General features: G+C 38.1%; 1 protein-coding gene across 1 annotated transcript; it reads right to left on the reverse strand.

Annotated features, from left to right (window-relative positions):
- Positions 1 to 2,194: 2,194 nt before the first annotated feature.
- LOC135461973 (forkhead box protein O-like) lies at positions 2,195 to 17,729 on the reverse strand. The gene is given in 8 exon segments (XM_064739285.1): positions 2,195 to 2,787; positions 2,789 to 2,889; positions 2,936 to 3,397; positions 3,445 to 3,758; positions 3,760 to 3,955; positions 3,958 to 4,125; positions 4,128 to 4,206; positions 13,899 to 17,729. Coding segments are annotated over 8 exon segments (1,734 nt in total). The 5' UTR covers positions 14,250 to 17,729; the 3' UTR covers positions 2,195 to 2,724.
- Positions 17,730 to 22,359: the final 4,630 nt, after the last annotated feature.

The following is a 22,359-nucleotide window of genomic DNA, read 5'->3' on the forward strand; positions in this document are numbered from 1 at the left end:
CCCCCGCAGAAAATAACACTAGGCAAAAAAAAAACATCACAGGACACATTGCAAAGAAGGAAAAAAAAAAAAAAAAAAAAAAAAACTATTAGCCTTTCAAAGCAACAGGGGAGCATAGTCTGCAGAGGTATGACAGAGCAAATGGCTAGACTGTGATACTGAATTATGGTAGTTTGTAAATACAAAGATTTAAGACTATCAAAATGACAAACACTGACCAGGCCTAACCATGATATCTTATCATTTCAACTTGAATAGCTACTACAAACCAGAAAGATTACTGAACAAAGTTGAACATCATATCTTGCCTGAAAAATGCCTTTCGAGGCCCAAAAAGAAGAAAGACATCAGCATGAGCCACATCCCATGTCCCTGTTCTAGGAACACTGGGTCCATCTGACTTGGGAATAGATTACTGGTTAAAGTTTTCATGACACCATAAATATGCATGATTCATACCTGAGAAACCACCAACAACCACTTATGATCAATATACTGAATCCTTGCACTCAATACCCTGATGTTTCAAGTGAGACATGTTAATCATACAACACAATCAACATCTCCGTGCGTGATACACGTAGTACATGTGACAGCGATGGTTTATCAACACAGAAATCAAGTTTTAATATGCCTAAGCTTACAGGGAAAGACAACAAACACAAAAACAAACAAATTTAGAATGAATTGAAGAAAATCAGTAAAAACAACAAAACACAAAAAACAAACAAACAAATTTAGAATGAACTGAAGAATATCAGTACACATGACACAAAGCCATGACAGATGAAGTAGGAGGAATAGCTATTGTATTATGCTGTTGTGTTTTCTTGGTTTTGTTTTTTTTTTAACACTAATCCACAGCCATTCACATGTACTTCTCACATACACTGTGATACACATATGATCAGCCTACAGCTCTGCTGCCTTAAGGGATGACAGCTAGTCATGCTGATTTGCATACAACCACAACACTGTAGTAAAGAGGGAAATTGAGGGTGGGAAGTTACTCCTAACACAGCCATGCACATGTATGCTGGTTTCAAACACAATATGTGCCACTAATGTAACACTACTTTATATCTAACTTAAGGTATGCTTCAACAGGCAACAGATGTAGATACCCTTGTTTTAGATGCAGCTACCTTATGTACATGGCATAATATACAATCTTAACAGCGGCCATAACATAACAATCTAACCCACACAGAGGTTTCTATAAAGTGTATAGTATTAAGAACTTAGGATGGAAAATTATCTATGTACATTACATATGTACCATCCTGTCCACGGGCGAAAATGAGCACATGTTTTGTACCATACCTTCATGATGGTGAAAGCTGAAGCAATATCTGGCATATCTCTTGTACTGAACACTAATGCCAAGGGCAAAACCTTGCACTGATAATCATAAGATTATTTTTCCCATCAGCAATGCAATGTATAGTTGTACATGTATCTGTGCAGCACTTAAGGTCATGATGAAGTTCAATACACACACATGTATCTAATCAATTGCATTCCAGTCAAAGGTGTTAAGGCTACGAAGAATCCTTCTGTTCAGCACAGCATTATGACACCAGAACTTCACCTTTTTCATATCAGGGTATGGTCCAAAAGACAAGAACAATCCTTCTTAGTCTTAACTTCACCAAGCTTCGAGTAAATGTGCATTGTCACCCTAACAGCACTGTATACAAAACAACAAACATAAACCAGTTTTAAAAAGATCTGAGATAAAATTCTTTTAAATAAGTTGATATCTACACAGCACGCCATGATTTATGTACACCAATATACGTATAAAGACCAATGGTTTCCAATGTATAAAGACATGTAATTTCATTCAACATTCATCGTGAACAGTCTTGAGTGACGACCAGAACCACAGATTATTCCAGTGTTTGTCCAATATCAACAATCTATACATCAAAATTGCTGTGTGGTTCCAGGAGCAGCAATTCTTGTGAAGTTGCAGCAGACTCCAGTAATTCACTCTGGGTTCCTTCATGAAATGTACAAAATACAGCACTGAAAGCCAGGGAGCATATAACAAAGGAACAACTCATAATCAGATAATCAACTCGATCAGTCATGATTATGAATGTAAAGGTTGCCACTTACAAGGTCTCAACTGGAATAATTGTTCCTCAAAGCAACACTCCCAGAGCTTAACTGTTCAGCTCCAACCTAATTACTGTTAATTCTACACTTTACCTGAAGATTTGGAACAGTTTTCAGGAATATCACACACGCACACAGATTCTACAAGTAATGATTTCGTATTGATGTACTGGCCATACTGGGAAGCAGGAGGGGAGAGCAACTAACATCATCTGTGGCTATATGATAACATTCTCAATAGTGTCCATGTGACATCCTCACACAAATGTCTTATATCAGTAACAGTTAATAACAAACACCAGCAGAACCGATTAAAATAAAGTAAAACTTAACTCTACACTCACAAGTGCAGATCAGGCGCTTATCAAAGTCATCTAGGAATAGCTAAGTCTAGGCATGAAATAGCTTTCTCCATATTTGGGAATATCTAGCTGTAAAAACTACCAGCTTGGAGAAGAACTGTTTCTTGATGGTAGATTTTGTATTCCCGTTCTAATCCTGACAACTTGTTAGAGATCAACAACCAGTCTTGTTCAAACTTAAGGAGTAACACCCAAAACCGCTTGCTGCTAAAAACATTATCCTCAATGCACCATGTTCTCAGCCATTGGAGTTGTCAGAGAGAATTTGTTCAAAGTTGAAGTCCAAGTTCCCATCAAAATTTGAGTTCTTGATTGATGACCTGTTCTACATCACAGTCCACACCAATAAGTGAATCCAGCTCAATGTCATTCAGGCTCCCAAGGTTTGTGTTGGAGCTGGAGGTAGGGAAGGCATTTGGCAATCCATTCTCCATGGGTTCACCACCCACTCAGAAGCCACCAGCCTCTCCAACAGACTGACCATTTGATTGGATGAATTGTCCTCCCGAGCTGATTGGCTGCAGGGGCTGACAACTGGCTCAGCAAATGGCTGTTAGAAGAGCTGCTATTCCTACCCACAGCTGGCTGATTCATTTGACTTCCCACTCCAGTGGTCATCTGCGGATTATAGAGCGGAAGCCTGCCCTGAGCTCGGGCCTGATTCAGAGAGCGCAGCAGGTTGAGCTGCTGAGCCTGTGTCACGTGGGCTTGGCTACGGGTGAGGGCCTTCAACAAGAGAGAGCTGTTGGAGGACTGGAGGTGTTGTTGTAGGAGAGGGTTTGTTCTGGTTGCCTGAGGGCGTTGTATGGCAGGCTGAGGGGAGAGCTGCGGAGAAAGTTGGGGCGAGCGTGGTTGAGGCGACATCTGACGTGGCTTTGGGGAGAGCTGCTGGCTCTGGGGAAACTGTATGGCTGCTGGTCAGGTAGTTCATCACCTGGGGAGATGGGTTAGGGAGAGGTTTGCTGACCCTGAGAGTTAAGGGACATGGGCAACGGCTCCTGAACCATTGGCTGCTGGCGAAAAGTCCAAATTCTGTTGAGGCTGAGGATATCTAAAGACTGATTGAGATCAGAGAGTATAGATGGGGACTGCTGCCTAGGGCTTCTGCTCTGATGGTCTGGATATGGGGGTGGTGCAGGCAGATCATTGTATTGCGGGCTAAAGTTATTGTTCTGATTGTACTGAGGCAACATTTGGGGGGAGGGGGAAAGGTTGTCTTGCACCACCATTAGTCCATTTGAATTGTCCACAATTTTCATGCTATCAATCAAACTGTCCCACAAGTGTGGTGTCCGAATAAACATCACCCGACTGCACATAATTTGAGCTGTCCCATGGGAGATCATCTTCCAGATCCTTTTCAAACTCAAATCCTGGTACAGCAGGTATGGGGGATAGTCTGCCACTGTGCGTGCTGTGTGCAGAGTCAACTCTCTCTCGAAACTGACTATTTGGATCACTTGGGCTCAGGTTAGGAAGTTGTCGTCAGACATATGAGAATTGCCTCCCTCCAGTCTTTGGTTTTTAAGTTCACGAACACGCTTACGAACCCTGTCCCGTTTGGATACCAGTGACTTAGTTTCCATACTACTTGTGCGTCTTCTGGCTGGCTTTCCTGGCTTCGCATCTGGGTTGATACCCACCAGGAGCTTTTGCCCGTTCCTTCATTCTGTATTCTCATGAACCTGTTGTGAAGGGACAAGTTGTGCCGAATGGAATTCTGAAACACAAGAATCAAAAACCAGTTGAATACATTATTTGCAGGACTCAATGACTTTATTGAATCCATAAATAATCCGTCAGTAACACAGCTGGAGACTACTAGTGAAAGTTGAATGGCATATAGACTGAAGGCACAAATATCCTTCTCACTCAATAGTAATCCTAAAAGTGACATTTGGCTCCAAAGATATAAAGCAGTTTGAAAATTTTTCTTCAAAATTTATTTCTATGTTAATTTTTTTTTGAAACTCTAGATATGGAGTTAATAAAGAATAAAATCCGAACTCCCATTAAAAATGTGTCTTAAACTTATGACTTACACTCATTATTATGCATGTACCAAGTTTGTGTAAAATACTCGACCACTGAGGCCCAGTTTTTGTTATATTATTGTAAGGACAGCACAAGTTTAGTTACTGTTTGATCATTGTAGTGATTGCAACACATTGCCCACTGGCGTGAAAAATGTGGACATATTGGGGCTCTCCTGTGTGGATATGTAATATAAAGATGAATGCTTTCTGATCACATGTAACCATGCCCAAGTATTTGATGAAAATCTCTACCAGGAGATTAAAATGAATGTGCTTTTTTTTCTGTGCAAAGAACCAGACAAGCTCTTGGACTATTGATAACTGCAATATGCCTATCTATTTGACAAGGTTTCCCATTACAACAGAAGTACCTTTCTGTAAAATTCTAGCAGATTCCCTAAGAGTTGATTTTATTAAAATTCATTTCCTATACAGTATTTCTGCCACCTTTTCACAAGGTGCCGAGACAAGTTCAGTCTGGTGTACACAGTCACAACTCTACAACATTATCCCCACCTTTCTGAACTTTAAAAACAAATGCCGCAAGGAACGGGACCAACTTAATTTTGCCCCACTAATCAACAGACCATGAGACGGGTGGCATGGTGTATATTTAACCATAGTGTATACGGCTATAGAATTGCGGTGCAGATCCCTAAACTTAACTGATCGCAAAGTGGTATGTCGTAGGGTTAAACTTAAAACTCTGCAGCTATCCATTTAACCACACAATTTCAGAAATTCCCCTACCTCCCCTACTCATGGATTCCCATTTGGTGAAATCGAGGTCAAACCTTCTATGCCAACACCTGTCTAACAGTGTCAAATTCATTCAACAATCCACTAACTAACTTTATTTCTCGCTCAGAAATTCATTACAACAGAGGAAATTTCTGCTCAGATGAACTGAACCTGAACCCATGTCATCAATTCATATATTAAAAACCTATGCTTTCATTGGCTTGAAAAGATAACCAATGGAGGGGGCAGGTTTATAATCACTATTGTGGTTCAAACACCAAAAATGAAGATCATGTCATATAATTACAGCTTATCTATTTCCAACGCCCATGACATCCAACCAAAGACTTTTTTTTCTTTTTTTTTAGAGAAAAACAAATCTCCGGAAGGAGAAATTCTCTTAAGCATAAGACTTGCACAGATTTATTCTGGGAGTAAAGATTTATGTATGGATTTTATCCATGGATTTGGGATATTGAATTATAACATTGAAGTTTACATAGGTAACACCAGGTTAGGCAAAATATATAAGTTCACAGCATCTACTCACTGGAAGTAGATAAGCCTGGTACAGCTATTATTTATACATGTATAATGTAAAATCATAAAACTAAAGTGCTTATAGACAGGAAAGGATAAACATTGTTACTTAAATCAATTTTGAGAATTGTCATTCCACATATACCTTGTAATCATCACATATACTTGGAAGAAAACAACAAGTCCAGGCATGACAAGAGTACTTTTAAGCGGGGAATGCATGTGCAAAAAGAGCTCATTAACAGATTAAGATACAAAAGATGAGTGTTTTGTCCCAGACAAGATTAAAAGTCTTAATCCCAAGATCCTGCTAAAGATCACCAATCCATACACAACTCCACTATTGAGGATTACGTAACTGCAACAGTTATTGAATAATTTATTTATTAAGCTTTCAAAAATAAAAATGAATTACACTGTGAGCAAGACTTCAGACCCGCCCTGCGATAATGTAGCCTGTTTTCTAAACCGACTTTCGAGTCACTGTTTACGTAAGCTGAATCACATTCCCTATATTTAGCCATTCATGCCTGTAAGATGACGTTCAAAAACAAGTTTAATCTATTTATTATTATTGCATATATAGTGTGGGATATAAAATTGTCTGAATTTCCTTATTTCAGAGCACATCTCAAAATATGATGGAGGGAGGTAGTTGGGCAGGTCCTGGGGAAGACCGCATATTTCTGGAGATTCTTCTAGTTTTTCATGCATGTCTAATGTACATGCAAAAATGAAAATAAAAATGATAATTATGTTACAACTAGCTAGTTTCCTCTGTTCCAAAGGTCAGATAAATAACTCAATGTCATCTCTTCACCTTAGTCTTGAAATCTTCTGGTTTCCACAGAGTGTTTACAAAGTTACAAGGCTGGCGGAAGGAATCGCTGTTAGAGGTACATTTGTATAGGTTTGTGCCTGTAGGCCTAAATCAACAAACATATTAACTGCTACAATAGCTGTAATGAAACATCAGAAAGGAAATGGATGTAATGCACAGCTGATTTGTTTTTCCTCGCACCTTACTTCAAGCCAACTGCAGAGAATACTTCCATGTGTCGGCAAATCAGCAATATTGCCTTGTCGGCCTTGAATGTTTTTAATGGGATATTCCAAGCTGGTGAATATCTCGCTGCTTTCTGAAGGTGAAGAATGCTGTTGTTACAGACCTGCACCCTTTTAACCATGAACTGGACACTTTTTTGTTCAGTGCAATCACAGCGGAACGGTTTGAACATGAATTTTGGGCAGGTCACTGAGGTCTGAAGCAATTGGTAGTATGTACAAACTGTACATGTAGGACAAAGTGTGGGTGTGTAACTATAAGATGTTCTTCTCCTGATCACATGGATTTCCTCACCTGATTTTATATTTATACTATACACTTATTTACTGATACATATTCCTGTTCACGCTACGTGCTATTGTACACCCGATACAAACTGTCAAGACTTTTTTCATGATCATCGGCAAATGAGCCCTTTAAAATCGTATCACACCTGTGAATACGAAATGTTCAAGGAGCAGATAACGAATACATGTATTACTGCATGTATAGCAAACACAGATACAGTGTTTTACACCTAACAGCAGAAAAAAGTTCAAGTATTACCAGTAACTAAAACCAAAACTGTAAACTTCAATGGGTCAAATGGGCTTTTTCATACTCATTTTTCAAGATCTTTAAACCAGAAGAATTTTTGACACATCAGAATGAAACCAAACATTGAAGTAAGACATGTATCTGTTTAATAGATACACTCACACTTATACAGAAGGCACCCTCTTCCTGATGCTCATGCTCATTTAGTTGACACCTATCACATATTATTGTCTTTCGTTGTTGTTTAACACCACACTCAAAAATGTTTCCATTATACCATGACAGTCACTTTTTATTTGGAAGAAAACGTGAAGATGACCAACCTTAGGCAAGTTTACTGACAATATGACCTCCAAATATTCTGATATAAGTGTGATCTACACTAACTTATACATGCATCATGGCAAGAAATAATTTATTTCTTAAGTACCATAGCTCCAAAGCATGACAGATTTAAGACTTGAGAATAACAGGCCTCTGAAGATCAGGAAGACCACTGACAATGTAACAGGGAACAAGTGCAATGCAAAAACAGTGGTTGGTCAGCTGCCCAGTCTAAAAGTGAAATGATCGATGGCCACATGCATAAATCCTGTCAAAACGGGCTCCAGCTGATTATTCGATCTACTTATCTCTGTCAAGACAGTACATGTACGACAGACTTGTTGTACACAGCTAGACATTAAATGCAGTCTTTCCTGTGCGTTACTGTTTCAGTGAAACAGCTGATTATCCTATGTCCATCCAGAGATTGCTCTTCCTCTATTTCTTTAAGTCCCATATTAAGCATACAATATCGCATTCAGGATTTTTTTTTGGAGTACAGTAATTCAATTTTTAGATTAATTACATGTAAATATGAAAAAAAGAATTGGGTAGCATTTGAAGCAAATAGGCCACTTGAAGTTTGAAAGTTTGTAAACATCACATTTCAATACATTCTTTCATAGTTAATCACTACGAAAGTGCAGAACCGTACAATATGTTATGTCTATTAACAGATCAATTTCAGATTTTCTCAAAATTTGCTTTGGTGAAAGATATGAAAATACCCTATATACACTCCTCACATACGTCTTAAATATACTAATATACTAGTAAATACAGTATCCATTGATTTAAGGGTGTCTCTTTTACGCTCCTATTTTCTTTATCTCTCCCATATAAATTTTAAGAGAATAAGCTGTCAGACTTAGAGATAACTCCCTAGCTAATCCTATGACTGTGACTGTTTCAGGTCACCAAATTTTTCCTACATCGTAGCTGCACAGTCCTACATTCAAAATGTTAGATAACGAATCTGTCTGACAATGAACATATCACCCCTGAAGCTTCAAACGCACTGTACATACATGTATGTGTATGTGACGCCATTTTCTATTATACTTACTGATATGATTTGGTAAAAATGACAAGTCTAATATTTTAAATTCATGGAAAAAATCTCAAGCGTGGTGAGATATGTACTCTAGGCAGTGCTAGACAGAAGCAGTACAAGGTGGCACATCAAGCAAAGTTTACAATCCATTCAGAGAGTGTGATGTCAGCTGCGGGTTTAAAAAAGAAGTCATTGTTGTGAAACTAAATGTTATGACTTAATCGATACATGAAAAGCTTTGGCTTTATTTCTTATTGTGCAGTTTATGTCATGTAATAATATATATACAAGTAACAAGACAAGACAAAATTTTCAACCTTTGTCTCGCGGGCGGGGGGTAAAATGGTTTCAAAGTATAGTTTTCTTCAAGGGACATACCACAGAAAGAAATTCAGAAGGGTTGGCGTTCTAATCTGGCCCAACGAACCCACTGGGTGTCTATAGATTTCAGCTTCCCTACAATGTATATAGATGTATAGGGCTAGCTGTTGAAACAAAAATGTACAACAATTTAATGGAGGAGTTTGATAGTGACATTTCCCTTGTCCACTTCTGTCGAAATGTCACATAACGTGGAAATTTAAAGGTGCTGAAGCCTGAAACGATCCCACTGTTTTTGGAACAGCTAAAAATGACATAACAAAACATATCTGAATGTAGGGAAATATCTATGAATGAATGCGTTGTTTGCCTCAGTGAAAAACAACATAGCGCCGACTGATCAGTTAAATACGCTCACGCTCGTCACTACAGCGATCACAGTTCCCTGTGCGCCTAGCAAGATTAACAATGACATAATTTCCGACAAAAAATCTGACCATTGATGGAAAATATGCTTAATTTAGAAGAGTAATTAACAGGGGTAAAAAATCACAAAAATGAAAATTAAAAAAAAATTCTTTGTTCTTCTTTTCATGAATATTTAAACTTGTGATGCCGGTCTTTTGATTTATGTTATATATACATTCTCACTTAAACACTCTAGTTCTCTGATTAATCGAACAAATGTTATAACATTTTCTAAAGGCATTTTATTTGAAATCTAGAATTTGTAACACATTTACTTAAACATGCATTTTAATACCCAAAAAGATAAAAATCATGAATTTACACACATGCAGGGCATCAACACTGGAACTTTCCCTTGTGTTATTGTGCAATGCATGTATGTAATACCTGAGCTCAGTACATGCAGTGCTTTTTAGATACAAATCCCAAATATAACACTGTTTCTCATGCACAAGACATGAAGTCGAGAATGTTATAATTCACTTTAATTTCAACAATGGAACATCCCCATCTTGTTACTGTGCTTTACATGTTATAGTATGCAAAATCTGAGCTCAATACATATGGTTCATTATGATATTCCATCTTCAACAAATTTACCTCTCAAGGGATACAGAATCTGGTCAAAGTTGAATTTTGGGTCTGGCAGATTTATTCAAGTGTGACCAAGACTTCAGGGTTTAGCCCAGGAGACACTATCTTCACTGTCAGTCAATCAGCTTTGATAAATGATTCTGTATCCCTTTTATGTCCATTCCAATAGAGAAGAGGCCAAGCTGTGAATTTTGTAATTTGGAATAATTAATATGCATGTTTTGATATTAAGGCTGGAATTGTGCTTCACATGTATGCAAAACTACATAAAACACATATAATACTTTCCACCTTCACATCTGTCTTAACATTGCTGTTGACGTTACTGAATGCTGATGGTGAAGGTATGACATTAGCTATGTCTATAAAAAGCTTAACAAATAACTATCAGATTTTGAACATGAATACTGTAAAGAAAACACTGGGCCAGATGTATACGTGCCTCAAAATTCAAAGTTCAACGAAAGCAAAATCCACATCAAGAATTCAAGGCATTGTCATGTTACCAATTATAACTGTCCATTATAGAATAGAAATTTATACAAGAAATTGCTATGAATAATGATCATTTACATCTGTTTCCATCCCTCATTTGATAGAAGATTAAATTATTTGTTGCTTTTACTATTAATTATGTGTAAAACTGCTGACGTTGACAATCTTCAAAACATGCAAGTCATTTCTCTGATCCACTCTTTCCCAGGACTTGCCTTGCAATGGCCTACACAGGAGTATATGTCAGCATACTTTCCAAAGAAAGAAGGAAAAACACTAAGCAAAAAAGGAGGGGTAGGTTGTTTGCTTGGAGTTTAATATTATATCATTATGGGGTTGTAGCAGACCTGTCCCAATAATGACACATCTACAGTGGTGTCATAGTACAATGATATATGGCCAATCACGGGTGTGTTATGCACAAGTGAGTGGAAGGGATGGAACTGGTTGTAACCTTCAGACTTTGACCTAATCATTACCTAATAATAAATCAAGACTGCTCCTGTGGAATAATCCGCATACTACACAAGATGCTGTAATCTCCACCCACTAACTTATACAAGATAAAAGAACCTAAGGCCAAAATTAAAATATAACATGTTTGATGTTAGGCGACTGTCCTTTCAAAAGGCTCTTTTCCTGTTTTCAGATGCCAAATTATTTTATTTTACTACATTTAATGTATTTTTTTTTTTTTTTGCCAATCTTATGAAATGTCATTCTGTTTACATAGGTGACGAGTGCTCTTTTGAGATTTACAATTTCCGAAAGGAAGACATATTTACTGATACTTGGATTCCGCTGCCATCCTGGTACATCAATCATGTCTATTGAGAATCTGACATCATGTAAAAAATATACTGTGTCATTTAAGTATTCCAATCTCTAGAACAGCTCAGCATGCAAAGGTGGACCACGATTTTGTTTTGAATGCTAATTGCTGAGCGAAGTTAAAGTATGAAGTGCTAGATGCTTTTAAAATGACATGACATCGACGCTGTGAATGCAATATTTATTTTTTGGTCGACCACATGTGCGCATGCGAAAACAATAGCTGTGCGTTTCTGAGTAGGGCTTAAAAAGCGAGATATTGTGGAATTACCATTATCCCATATTATCGAAAGAAATTAAAGCGTGTCATCTTATCTCACTAATGGACTGTGTTATGTTTTCTGTTCACAGAAATCACAGATTTCCTCAATGTTTTCTAGAACTACATTTTGGGAAATGTGTGGTACCGTGCCAACCTTTTCACACACATCAATATCAGTACGCATCTCATTTAAGAGATGCATAGGAAAATATATATAGGGCATAGGAAAATGCCCACTTTTGAACTGCCGTCAGTGATCTTGTGTCCATTGGATTTGTGTAATTTTCAGCTTTCAAGAAAGTCTGAGTATTTCGGCAGAGCTTTCGTGACGTTATATTGTACATCTAGGCCTTACTGGTCGCAAACAAAGTGGCAAAAAGTGACCTTTCCCCTATTACTATAATATTGGGCAGCCATTTTGTTTTAGATGCAAATGGGTGGTCATGTGACCCCCAACTTCCAACCAGTCTACAGAATTGGTCACTCATTGTATATCCTCTATGTATACACCCCGAGGTGAGATAAAAATTGTCCAGAAGACCACGAAGCTGTCGGCAAATGTAATTCACTGAACTTTTGCCAATGACCAGCGAGCGTTTGCTCGTATTTTCGTTCCGCAGAGATAGTTGGCGGAAGGCTCTGTTCTCACATACATATTTTACTATGGAGAGCTTCTTGGCTGTGAACTAGACCTTATCCCATATTAAAAGTTCACAGCCAATTTTTTGGCTCTCCCACTGTTCAACAAAGCTGGCCTTATGGTGCTGCAACGGGTATATGTATACAATACCCGTAGATCAAAATACCTGTGAAGTGTTTTCACCTGTATCCAATTGGATACCCACAAAACAGCGTTGCCGTATTTTGGGGGGGGGGGGGACATTACTGAACTGAAGACCAGTGTCAGTCTGTTTTCACAGACCTACCTACAATCTTTTCTAATAAAGGGCTTGAAACATCAAACAAACAATATTTTCATTTTCGCCTGTGACATTTGTACATTTGTCAAAATTCAATCTGCCAGATTATCAAAATATTGCTTCATGAAGAATTGTGTTACATGCCACCACATTTGCGGTATTGAAGTGGAGCAATAGTTCTTCCAAGAATAAGGTTTACATTAGAGTGTTTCCATGTTTCCAGGGGCTTTGCCTGAGTGTCTAACATGTGTTTTAATGCAGAGTGAATGTAACATGTCCCATTTTTAACGCATCAGACGAGGATTTATTGCTTCAGTAGACTGTACTAGAATCATACAGGCAAACGCAGATGTCAACATGTGCCAAATGAAACACTGAAGCGAATGCATCCATGCAATGGCATGTTTGTGAAAACAAGCTGCAGTCACTTTCTATCAGATAATCAACTATTTTTATAACGTTTTTTTACTTTTTCTGACATGGTGACATGGCCCCAATGCTGCTGTATATACGTTCCCATCTTATTAAGTAGACTGATGCACCAACACAAGACTGAGAAGTACCACATTTTCCCATCTATACTGGCTGAGATATATACACTTTAGCAAGTTTCAATATCTCGTCTATTCGCCCCGCCGCACCCCCCAATCATCTCTCTGTTTATGTCTGTATTTCCATGCCATCAATTACTACATATGCATGACTGATGCATCACTTTCAAAATCCCATCAGCCCCCTAACCCTCTTCCCACAAACACACCAAGACCGATATCCATACAAGCAGTGTCAGCAAAGTAGAATGTAATAACATTAGAGAGGGATAAATCTGGAGATCTTCCCAGAAGGCTCTTCCATTGCAACATAATTAAGCTAGTGCAGTTAGGCTGCTGAGCTTAGCTGCCTACTGCCAGCAGAAAATGAGGTCAGCCGCCTGCACAAGGTGAACGTGCCAGTATGTCTCCTCAGTGGAAAAAGAGCCCGGCAGTTGTAAAGACTATGTTGACCCTATTGTTAGTCAATGAGCTCCTTCTCAGATGTTCATTGTGAAAAGCTGCTTCTTCACTGAATTAACGTCACTTTACCACGTGACACCACCCCGAACTTTAAAATTCCCCAAATCAACTCCAATATAAACATTGCGGCCAACGTCATTTTTATAATTTTTTTTTTCACCACAGAGAGGCACGAGTATTCACTAGTACTGTAACCACACAAAAATTTACCTTCCATCCAGCAGAACTGTTACTGTCGCCTTTATCCCTGAAATAGGGAACATTTTGTACCATCCAGTCATAAATCTGAGACAGAGTTAATCTCTGATCCGGCGAACTCTGGATCGCCTTCGTTATAAGATCAGCATATGACAAATTTCCCCAAGCATTTCTCCTCGATGAAGTCTTCTTGCACACTGACGATACAGCTTCCTTTTGGGGCGTGCCGTCTCCATTCGCTTCCTCGGGACCTGGGCTCGTACTTTGCTGATCAGGAGTAACTTCCTTCGGTCGAAGCGGCCAGGTATTTGATCTTGCCCTGGTTTGTGGCTCGAAATTCGGGTCTATCTCGGGTACGTCCATCTTGCCTGCCTCGTCGAGCTCCAGTTCAAGCCGAAGGCAGTTGTAGGTCAGCGAGTCAGCCAGTTCGGTAGGCGAATGCGATCCAGCTTAAATACAATCGCGAACAGCAAAGCAAGTAATCGCCAGCTTCACCTAACACAAGGCTCATCAAACATCCTAGCTGTCACTTTTACAAAGACTGACAATCACTGACACTCTGACACACTTGATCTACTGCGTAAATTCGCCACTATCCTTGACATATTGAGCGCCACCACTTACCAGGCTCGACTATGACGTTTCCTGGCTTATTTGCATATGCGCACTAACCCCCAATCTCCATGCGCAGAGAATTTCTTGTACTATCGCTCAAACAGGGAAAGATTTGTTATTAATTATCAATAAAAAAACAAGTAACAGACAATTTCAAAGGCTCTTTCTCCCAAATTCATGCCTTTTCCACATGTGACAGGCCCAAGAAACAAATGGTCGGGTCAATTTAAGGACAACCTAGAAATTAAGAATAGGGGAGAGCACCGATACGGATACCTGTCATTCAAGTGTGCCTAAAGGCCTACAGGAATTACCCCTCTTGTTTGGTTATAAACACACGTTTCAGTTAATGTTGAAAATCAGAGTGGCTCAAACAAATGTCTTGTAACTAATGAACGGTTAAGTCAAATGCGTCACACACATGTTATAGAAACTATGCATCATATTCATGGGAAAATGGACAATTGGAGAAAGTAAGTTTACAAGAAATGGGCTGAGGCCCTGTAAGTGATTGAAGTCTAAGGCTGTTTCTAGCTGTTCCAAGTTCAATTATAAACGTACTATGAAGAGACGTGTTTGTAACTCCACTGTCTTATCGATCTCTGCACTTTCTTATATTTGGGAATGTAGTGAACCCAAATTAACTATCAGATATCTCAGTCTCTTATCATGACAAAAAGCTAGTGTCTGTGCTAGATTCAAACACATGAAATCCTGCAAAAGGGCCAGTAATCCATGCCAATGAAAAGCCAGTCATTAAATCACTCAACAACAGTTGGATTACAACAATTACAATAACAATCAACAGAAATTTGTGAACTAAGGAAGCTTTTTCATGCAATTAACTATTGCTACATTAACACAAAGGTCTTACAGTGGGACATGGCTCAGCGGTGGTATGATGAACAACTGAGGCCACTCAGGAAACACTTACACAAAGTACGATTTCAATACTGGATGAGGTGGAGAATTTGTATTCCTCCACTTCCTTTGTAGGTTGATCGAGAATGCTCTTTATTTTTGTTTTTCCCATCTTTTTCCACCGATCAGAAGACCATTTTGTCACCAAGTAGAAATAAAGTTGACGTATAATCCAATGTGTCTCACTACACGTTTTTGAAAAAATTTCAAAACTTATCCCATTTTTTGTTAAATCGGGGTTCTCTTTTTGAAACTATTAAAATATACTTCTATGCATTATAGTAGTCGGATACATTCTTTATGAAGTATGTAAAACATATGTGTTCGTAGTTTGCTTTGTTATTCATAATATACTTTTTGGCCAATATTGTTAAACAATTTAAAACCGGCATACTTTTATCCCATCCAAAATAGTTTTTTCTTTTGCTAATTTATCTTGCAATCCTATGTTAGTTTTGATCTATTTTTCGTATTGATCCCTAAAAATAAGTGCCCTATTGTTTCTTTATTTTGCTAACAATAATCACAAGTATTATATGATTTTCGTCCAATTTTATGAAGATATGTATTAGTGGAAATATTCTATGTAGTATTGTATTGGGAGAACAGCAGAAAGCGACTATAAAAATATCACGCCAATCTGTATTTCTTACATTGAGTACAGTTCCCAATTTTGATATTTTTATTCTGCAATTCTCCCAGTGTCGAAGATATCATAGAAACCCTGGCTCTCTATCAAGAGTGCAATTGGTGCCATTTGTGAAGCCTTGTGTAAGAAGACACTAAATTTGTGCATAAGAATAATTCAAGACAATGCAATGTGCGAAATGTTTTTCACTGATTTTACAAAGGTGTTGATTAAGAGGGAATCTCATATCATGAAACTGACTCTATTGGCAAAGTTTACTAGAACTGGGGCCCATTCCACAAAGCCATTTCTCACTAAAGTCAAAAATAGAAATATGATCATAAAACTTATTTTTGATCATTAAAAGAAATTAAATTTTGTCCACCTTATCAGTATTAGCTAAAGACGAAAGTGTCCAAATTTCTACTCCCAGAACCAAAAACTGTGCATTGTAAAGAGGTTTTAAATTTCAACTTAAGTCAGAAATGGCGTTGTGGAATCAGCCCCTTCACAGAAGTAGCATGTATATGCCACAATGGATAAAATCAGCTAGTCAAGCAGTTCAAGAGATGTCATGCAGTCAAATAGTAGCCAATCAGAGGATTTTGCTACAACAAAATTGCATTTGTTCTTAATGATAGCCCTGAAAATCACAAATGACAAACTGAACATGACTGCTTTTAAGGCCGTAACTAAAAAAAATTCTTATTGTCCCCAACATTCTTTAGATTGAATTGAACTGAATGTTTATTCACCACAGGTAAATATATATAAAATGACATATCTCATAAAAGGCAGGAATAAAGTCCGAGGAACTTGTTCTATCCCTGACTCATTATTATCAAATAATAACAATACATGCATGGTGAGGACTGATAATTAGTGAACAATTGTATTTTCAAAAAACAAATTTACTTGGAAGAAATGACTGTATGACTAATGTGGATCAAATATTGTTAATTAAAAAATCTTTTAACCTGGATTTGAATAAAGACGTGATATTGATTACTTCGAGGTTTGGAGGAAGTCTGTTCCACTCCCTTGGGGCTGATGATCTGATGAAATGTGTTGATAGATTCAAAGTTAGAAAAGGCACATGGTGATTGAAGAATAGGATCTGGTTGGGCAATTGCGAACGTCAGATTGTCCTATGAACAGCTGTATAAATTTGTGAGGAAGAGAGAGTGACTGGTGCATGAATTTATGTGCGAGTAGCAAGGATGAGTATCTGTGTATTTGTGCAAGTGGGAGGATTTTGAGGTTCTTAAATATTGGAGCCGCATGATCCAGTATTTGAAAGAAAGTGATGGGAAATTATAATAATGCGTTTGTCATGATCATGATTTTATTTGGATTCTCTCAACAAACCTGTAAGTCTACTGTTATCTGTCCTTGTAACGGGGTCCAGATAACGATCTGATGGATTTGATGTGAACAAAATAGTACAAAACAAAACAAACATACCGCAGAAGATGCTGGTTACAGACATAAGGCAGTGCTCTGGAGGCGGGTCACCGAGCGACATATAAGGATCTGTTGGATTTGATGTGAACAAAACAGTACAAAACAAACATACTGTAGAAGATGCTGGTTACAGACGAAAGGCAGTGTTCTGGAGGCAGGTCACCGAGCGACATATAAGGATCTGTTGGATTTGATGTGAACAAAATAGTACAAAACAAAACAAACATACCATAGAAGATGCTGGTTACAGACGAAAGGCAGTGCTCTGGAGGCGGGTCATCAAGCGACATATAAGGATCTGTTGGATTTGATGTGAACAAAACAGTACAAAACAAACATACCGTAGAAGATGCTGGTTACCGACGAAAGGCAGTGTTCTGAAGGCAGGTCACTGTGCGACATATAAGGATCCATTGGATTTGATGTGAACAAAACAGTACAAAACAAACATACTGTAGAAGATGCTGGTTACAGACGAAAGGCAGTGTTCTGGAGGTGGCATATAAGGATCTGTTGGATTTGATGTGAACAAAACAGTACAAAACAAACATACTGTAGAAGATGCTGGTTACAGACGAAAGGCAGTGCTCTGGAGGTGGCATATAAGGATCTGTTGGATTTGATGTGAACAAAAACAGTACACAACAAAACAAACATACTGTAGAAGATGCTGGTTACAGACAAAAGGCAGTGCTCTGGAGGCGGGTCACCAAGCGATATATAAGGATCTGTTGGATTTGATGTGAACAAAATAGTACAAAACAAAACAAACATACCATAGAAGATGCTGGTTACAGACGAAAGGCAGTGCTCTGGAGGCGGGTCATCAAGCGACATATAAGGATCTGTTGGATTTGATGTGAACAAAACAGTACAAAACAAACATACCGTAGAAGATGCTGGTTACCGACGAAAGGCAGTGTTCTGAAGGCAGGTCACTGTGCGACATATAAGGATCCATTGGATTTGATGTGAATAAAACAGTACAAAACAAACATACCATAGAAGATGCTGGTTACAGACGAAAGGCAGTGCTCTGGAGGTGGCATATAAGGATCTGTTGGATTTGATGTGAACAAAAACAGTACACAACAAAACAAACATACCGTAGAAGATGCTGGTTACAGACGAAAGGCAGTGCTCTGGAGGCGGGTCACCAAGCGACAGGTGTTCGTCAAAAGTCTTATCAAAAAGTTGCTGGCATCAGCTGACTGATCACTATCATTCAATCAAACAAGAAAAGTCATTAGTAATGTCATTCAAACCCTTGAGTACAGGGATTACACTGTTTAACAGTTTGAGTATTGTTAGTACAGTTAGCAACAAGCTTATTTGATTCCCAGGTTCAAACTAGCCTGAAGATTTTTACCAAATCCTACTTTGTCACATGACATTCAAGAGCAGGGTGAACTTCAAGAAGCAGTAAAAATGAACAGCTGATGTTTGATGTGTATGAAATCACTAATTTCACACACAATGCCAGATTAGTCAACACAAAACAAGCACTTTCTATGGACACTTCTTCAGGTAACTTACCTGGATCTTGAATGATTAAGGTCCTCATCATCTACAAGAAAGATGTAAAGAACATGGAAAGGTAATGCTCTTTTTAACAGAGTTTCCTCTTGTAATATCAATCTTCTCCAGCAATTGTTGACAGGTTTCTGCACCTCAAAGTTATGTTTGTTTGAACATTAACTGATACAGTGACCAAGTCTCACTATCAATCAAGGCTTGCATTCAGGTAGGCATATTGATAATGTCCATTTCGTCAGGCAATCAAATTATAACTTTATTAGATTGAAAGATATGCAAGAAAATTTTTTTATGTGTTAGCTATCCTGTGTCAGAGAATAGTTGTATGGCTGACACAACAATATTAACCTGTTCTGACTGAGTCAGGGACATCTGACGGTATTTCTACTGGGTCCACCTACAATGACATAGAGATAAATCATTTCAAAAATTAAGTACAGAACAGAACACAATCCTGTTAAGCTACGTATATGCTGGACAAACTAGTGACTAGATAAAAATGACTTATCTTGAATATGAATGATTAATTCAACCAGCAGTTTAAGCTGTTAATATATACTGACCTACCAAACTTCTGAACATAAATGTACATCATGTACAATGCCACACTGAGTGACATTTTCTTCAAGTGCGTATGGACAGAAAGATAAACAAGATCATATATTATGCATTAACTTATCTAAACTTTTGAAAGTTTAGTTAGGCATAGGTGGACATAGGTGGACATAGGCAAGCTGAACGACTATCCAATCAATTATAGGAGAGGGTCCAGGGTTGCCCAGGCCCTGGAAGCCCAGAGCTTCCAGACATCGGGAGACATGTTCTAAATGCCTTTTCGACCAATTAAAGATGTCAAGGAGTCTTTAACTTGAAAATATTGGAAATTTGTTTGATAAGATGGAGATCATCTGAACGGGGAGGTAAAAGCATCCACAAAATCGCAAAAGGGAATTCCTATCCAGCATTATGGCTGAAACCTAGGTAAACTCGATATTTATATTCTTACATTCTTTGTGATAGAAAAAATGTATGTTTGGCTTCACAAAACATTAGTATTGTTTGTAAGTATTATCGCTTTGCTGAAAATATGCCATAAATAGGGCAAACACTGCACTCAGTTTGGCTGGCCTACTGGAGGAATTAATAGACATGAGTTTTTGCTCTGTTTGAAAGCTGAGCTACATTTCCCAATTTTGCAAATTACCAAATTTCAGATACCAAGATAACATGAACAGTTTTTTGCCGAGGTTAAAATAACTGTAGATTGACAGAGGCATTACTTATGGATAACAACTCCAGGAGTTGTTATCCATAAGTAATGCCTCTGTCAATCTATACCATCCCAATTCCTAAATGCCTCTGAAAGTAGTTAAAATAACTGACCAATAAAATTACAGTGCATTAATCTGTTTGAACAAATTAAAAGAAATGTCTTAACATCTGATTCAAAACAGTGAAGAAAGCGAAGGGCATTCACTGTGGTTTTTTTTTTTTATATGGTTGGGTCGTGAAGTGGTGAGGCCAAAGCATATGTGGACACCCCCCCCCCCCAACCCCCCACCCCTACCCCACAATTTTGAAAGTCCTGGGACACGCACGACCCCACTACCGCTTCCTACGCCACTGCTGAGAAATCATGACTGCCTTGAATCACAAAAAGCATGTCTTATGTCATATTTCCGGTTTATTTATGAATTTATGTATAAGAAAAAATATATAACAATCGTTAAATTTCACGTCTGAGGGTTCTAGTATCATGAAATGGCAAAAAATTGTTTACTTATTTCCTCCATCCATATACCTGACCTCCATTCTACATGAGAAAAATTCTTGGGTACAGGCATTACACACCCATCAAATAAATTAATTATTGAAACAATGGAGAAAAGGACAAAATGATTGAGAAGCGAGCAGCCATGGCTGCAGAGATCTTGACAGTACTTTACCTGGCTGGTGACAAACTCCTCAGTCACAGTTGGATCATACTCAGACGTCTTCAGCATGATTCTTTTTAGGTGGATCTGCTGCTCAGAAAACATCTCCTCCATTGCTTCTTTAAACTGGTCCAGCTCAGTTTCAAAGCGTCTCCGAAAAAACCTGTCTGTGGAATTTAAGTAGACAATTTATAATTCAACATTTTTATTTCGCTAAGTCAGTGCAATATGTGTGTTTCATGCAAGTGCAACACAATCACCACAGGGTGAAGTACTGCTGCATTACAGATAAACATATTTCAGGGGGTGGGGGAACATCGTGGGGGGGGGGGGGGCGGGTGAGGAAAGGTGACTATTTCAGCATTATGGGTGACCTAGGCCCAGGAAGCCCTGGCGTTTCAGACAGCTGGACATTTTAGAAGATTTCGGATCAAATTCATATAATACTTCTCACCCAAGACAAAACTTGCAAGTAATTAATGTACCCATTTGGAACAAAACAATATTAGAGGTTATCCCCAGTGTCTTAAAGATATATATATATATATATATATATATATATATATATATATATATATATATATTTGTTATTTTTTTAAACATTTTTTATCTTTCTGAATTGTGTATTTAATTGTACACCCAGTTGTGCTTAGGTTTTCCATTTTGTCATATCACAAGTCTTAATGTCCCTAGAAGACAGCTTTAATCAAAGCCAGCCCTTGAAAAAAATACAGCTTGTACCCCTCTTCCAATATGATGAAGATTCCTGGGGTACAAACTCATCCAATGACAGAAGTTTTTACTTAAAATTGTCTAGAACTAGAAAATTCAAAAGTTCGATAATAATAACTGTAATATGTGTACAGCAATATATCAATAGCTGTAGTCAAGGAAATTAATAAAACTTATCTACCCATAATTCCTTGATGTTTCCTCTCATATCATATATAATACATACTCATTCAAGGGGCATAAAGGAAGGTGGAGGGCGGTCAATGAACAGTGCAAGTACAAAACAAAAATTTGGGATTAAACAGTAACTGGGTAATTGCACATTTCAAACAGTGTATGTGTTGCTGATGCTTATCAATGAGTTACATCATTACCCATGTGCTCTATGTAGTCAGCTTAAGATGTTTAGTCATTGCATGGTTATGTGTTTTATATTTTGCTCTTTGTGTTTTGCTAATTGCCCCATCTGGTGCCAAGGACAGGTTATAAGATGTTCTTGAGTTTTTGTCATCGAAAGTCAAAACTTTCTTGTCTTTTATTATGTGTGAATGGAGATTGCACAGTGACTCTCCATTTTGTTTGAGAATGACAATAACACAGGAGAGCCATTATTTGGCTGATTTTTGGCATGTCTCCTTTGACT

The sequence above is a fragment of the Liolophura sinensis genome, chromosome 1 (genome assembly GCF_032854445.1).
Source record: "Liolophura sinensis isolate JHLJ2023 chromosome 1, CUHK_Ljap_v2, whole genome shotgun sequence".
Lineage (NCBI taxonomy): Eukaryota > Metazoa > Mollusca > Polyplacophora > Chitonida > Chitonidae > Liolophura > Liolophura sinensis.